At 42.4% G+C, this 3,651-nt stretch overlaps 1 protein-coding gene across 2 annotated transcripts in view; it reads right to left on the reverse strand.

The window, feature by feature from the left end:
- Window positions 1–1,288: 1,288 nt before the first annotated feature.
- The window catches only part of TAT (tyrosine aminotransferase), a 12,041-nt gene continuing 9,678 nt past the window's right edge, over window positions 1,289–3,651 (reverse strand). The window contains exons 11-12 of one of the 2 annotated variants that reach the window (XM_007462973.1): window positions 3,103–3,201; window positions 1,289–2,379 (exon numbers count right to left, since the gene is read on the reverse strand). In XM_007462973.1, the coding sequence (XP_007463035.1) occupies window positions 2,239–2,379; window positions 3,103–3,201 (240 nt within the window). In that variant the 3' untranslated portion in view covers window positions 1,289–2,238. The remainder of the gene's footprint in view (window positions 2,380–3,102; window positions 3,202–3,651) is intronic. The other variant, XM_007462972.1, reaches the window with a different exon arrangement.

Genomic DNA, 3,651 nt, shown 5'->3' on the forward strand with positions numbered 1-3,651 from the left:
TTGGGTCTTTGTTGCTGCACAGGGCCTTTCTCCAGTTGTGGTGAGCAGGGGCTACTCTTCACTGTGGTGCACGTGCTTCTCATGCGGTGGCTCCTCTTGTTGCGGAGCACGGACTCTAGGTGGGCAGACTTCAGTAGTTGTGGCTCGTGGGCTCTAGGGCATGGCCCCTAGATCACAGGCTCAGTAGTAGTGGTGCATGGGCTTAGTTGCTCTGGGGCATGAGGGATCTTCCTGGACCAGGGCTGGAACCCACGTCCTCTGAATTGGCAGGTAGATTCTTAACCACTGTGCCAGCAGGGAAGTCCCCGTTTTGTTTTTTAAATCTTTGAATTTTCATTTGACTCCCTTACCAAAATGGTAGATATCAAGGAAATTTGGAAATTTAAGAAGTCTGTCTAGATTCAGTAATGCTGGATAGAGTTATACATACGTGTGAAGATAAAACGTTTTGTGTAAACCACTAAGTCTTCCTGTTTATCTCTGGACAGATATCCTTGGGAGTTTGGGCCAGAGGTACAGGAAAAGAGGAGCCAGGAATTTTCGAAAAATCGGCAGGAGTGGCATACGGGAAACAAATGTTTTTCATCTCAGTCATTGTATATTCCTCTTGGTTTTGCTGAAGAAAATTGAAGGGTAAATTTTAGTTCACCGAAGTCCGACATAGATGGGAAGGGGATGTTTGATGTTTAATTTTGTAAAGGAAATTAATTGGGTGTGGTTGGCAGAGTTGAGACTTGAAGTTCATATTCTAGGTAAGGAAAACATCCCTTAGAGAAGAATTTCCAGATTGATTATGGTATATTCCTGCCCCTAACCTTGCAAAATAACTTCAGGCTCCCTCCTCCAAGGGAAATGGTTAGGAAAAAATTAGGCAACTGTGCTTAAGAGGATTTGCAGACAAAAAGCTCGTACTGAAAGATGAGCACATCGGACACACCTCATTCTCTTAGTTAGCTGAACCAGTTCAACTTGTTACCCAGTGAGTGGTTAGTAGCTCTAGACAAGTGTAGGAATTTGGAGAGTGGGGATCCCAAAAGTTGAAAGTGTGAAGTCAGAGGCCAGGTGTTTATAATGTTGCTTCTTAGTTTGTCTTATTTGTAAGTACAAGCAAGAAGATGAGCTCCCAAATAAAATATTTTAGGAATAGTGTTTCTTAAGTGACTCCAAATGTCAGTACATCTACAAAGAAATAAATGAAACCTAGTGGGTAATAAATCAATCAGACTGAGCAATAAGCAGCACCTGGGGATAGAAATTCCCCACAGAGGAGAAAAATGACATCACAGAAGAGAATACTTAGTAAAATTTACTAAAAAAAAAAAAGAAAAAGGAAAACAATAATTTATGCCCTTGGCAAAATAAAAGATCTTTTCAATATAAATGTTTCTTAGAAAACATATGAAAAGATAATATAACATACATATCAATAAATCAATATCAACGTTACAGCAAAAGTAATGATTCTATAACAATGACGAGTGAAGAAAATTCTGGCTCTTACACAGCAGCGTTCCTGTAAGGTCCTCTGATTCCTCCTTTTTTTAGTACAGATGTGCCGTCATTTTAAGAAAGCCTGATACACATATATCTACATTTAGAAACTCTATCAATTAAATTTCTTTATATCACAAAATAATTCTCTACAAAAAAAAAAATCAACGAAAAGTTTCTGTAAGTGATCCTTCAAATTGGCAAGCTTTCCTAATGTGTTTAGAATTAACCAAATACATGTGTCCCCAACTTCTTTCATTATAGCATTATTGCATACAGTGATGTGTACCTGAAGTGAGCCAGTAACAGAGTTGGGCTTCAGACCTGACTGAAGAGAATGTGTTCTTACTTAGAGTAAGAGGAAATGGTTGGGGGCACAACTTCCCTCAATCTTTTGATTCTCTAATCCTGAATTCTTAATTTTCCTGTCTCTACTGTTTCCTGGGTAACTTTGTTCACCTGGTACTCTCAAGCTAAAAGGAGGAAGTCATGTGGGAGGATGGATTGATGGAAGTCATAGGGGTGGATTAATGAATTAGTGAGTCACTCCAGCAGAGCAGAGTGCGATGAAATCTGGGGTTCAGAGTGTGTGTGTGGATACAGCTGGGGGAAAGCTGGAGCAATTCTGAGCCCTTGTCGTGGTATTTGTGAGGCCCCTCTCCCAGCAGGGGCACCTGAGGAGCAGCAGGGCTCAGTCTCGCTCTCCCCAGCCCGATGGGACACACACTCAGGAGAATGGACTGCGTCCTACTTGTCACATTCCTCCGGGCTCCCTTCAGCACTATGGTAGTGCTGGTCACAGAACTCCTGGATCCGGCTACAGGCCTCCAGCATCATCACTTCGGGGATTGTGATTACCACTCGGAAGAAATTTGGGTACTCGAAGCACTGCAAAAACAAAAGCCTGTTATTCTCAGAGCAATTGAATCAGGGACTGGACCACCCTAATATGGCCAGGGCCCTAATCACCAAAAAGCAGTGATGCCATTTACCCAAGGCTATCATTTCACTCAATTCTCACCACTGGAGTGCTAAGCCAGTAACTGAGTTAATTTATCTTTAAAGGAATTTGTGGGACAAGCTTGATTTCCTCTCACCTAGAATGTTCAACCACAATTTTTCTTCCTGGATGGGGGAGAAACAAATTTTAAATAGAGGTCATGAGACCCATCAGTTTGAATCTTTTCAAAAGAGAATACAGTAGTCCCTCGGTATCCATGGGGGGTTGGTTCCAGAACCTTCGAGAGTACCAAAATCCGAGGATGCTCAAGTCCCATATATAAAATGGCATAGTATTTGCATAACCTGTGTACATCTTCCTGTGTACTTTAAATCATCTCTAGGTTACTCATAATACCTAATACAATGTAAATGCTATGTAAATAGTTGCCAGTCTGCAGCAAATTCAAGTTTTGGAACTTTCTGGGATTTTTTTTCCCCTCATATTTTTCCATCCACAGTTGGTTGAATCCATGGATGAGGAACCTGAGTATATGAAGGCCGACAGTACGCTTTGTTGGGGGAGAAAAAGTCAGGCTAAAGATCAGCTCAGGAAGAGTTCCTGAGGCTCTAGAAACCGTTGAGAGTGTCCTGAGAGATGTAAGCACTCACTGTTGCTGGGAGGCAGTGGACGGATTGCTCAGCAACTAACTGCTCAGTGAATTCCACATCATTCTCAAATTCTGGGAAATGTTCCATCTCAATTCCAACCTATACCAATAACAGGGAGATGCAAATTTATCAGGAGGGAAAACAGGCCAACTTCCTATGCCACAAATTAAGGTAGGGACTGCTCTAAAAAACATCTTGGAACTCCACCACTGATAACTAAGAGTTCTTGCTCTTACGAACTCACAGAATTTTTCATAGGGAAGAGAGGATATATTTATACTAATGTTTTAGTTTACTGAAGGGTTCCTTCTTGGATGCTGTTCCTTCTTGAAAGCTGGAAATAGGGTGCCAGTGTTTCTCAAAAAAGGCACTATTGGGACTTCCTTGGTGGCCCAGTGGTTAAGAATCAACCTGCCAAAGCAGGGTACATGGGTTCGCGCCCTGGTCCGGGAAGATCCTGCATGCCGCGGAGCAACTAAGCCCGTGTGCCACAACTACTGAGCCTGTGCTCTAGAGCCCACGAGCCACAATTACTGAGCCTGCACGCCT

The sequence above is a fragment of the Lipotes vexillifer genome, unplaced genomic scaffold, assembly GCF_000442215.2.
Source record: "Lipotes vexillifer unplaced genomic scaffold, Lipotes_vexillifer_v1.1 scaffold70, whole genome shotgun sequence".
NCBI lineage: Eukaryota > Metazoa > Chordata > Mammalia > Artiodactyla > Lipotidae > Lipotes > Lipotes vexillifer.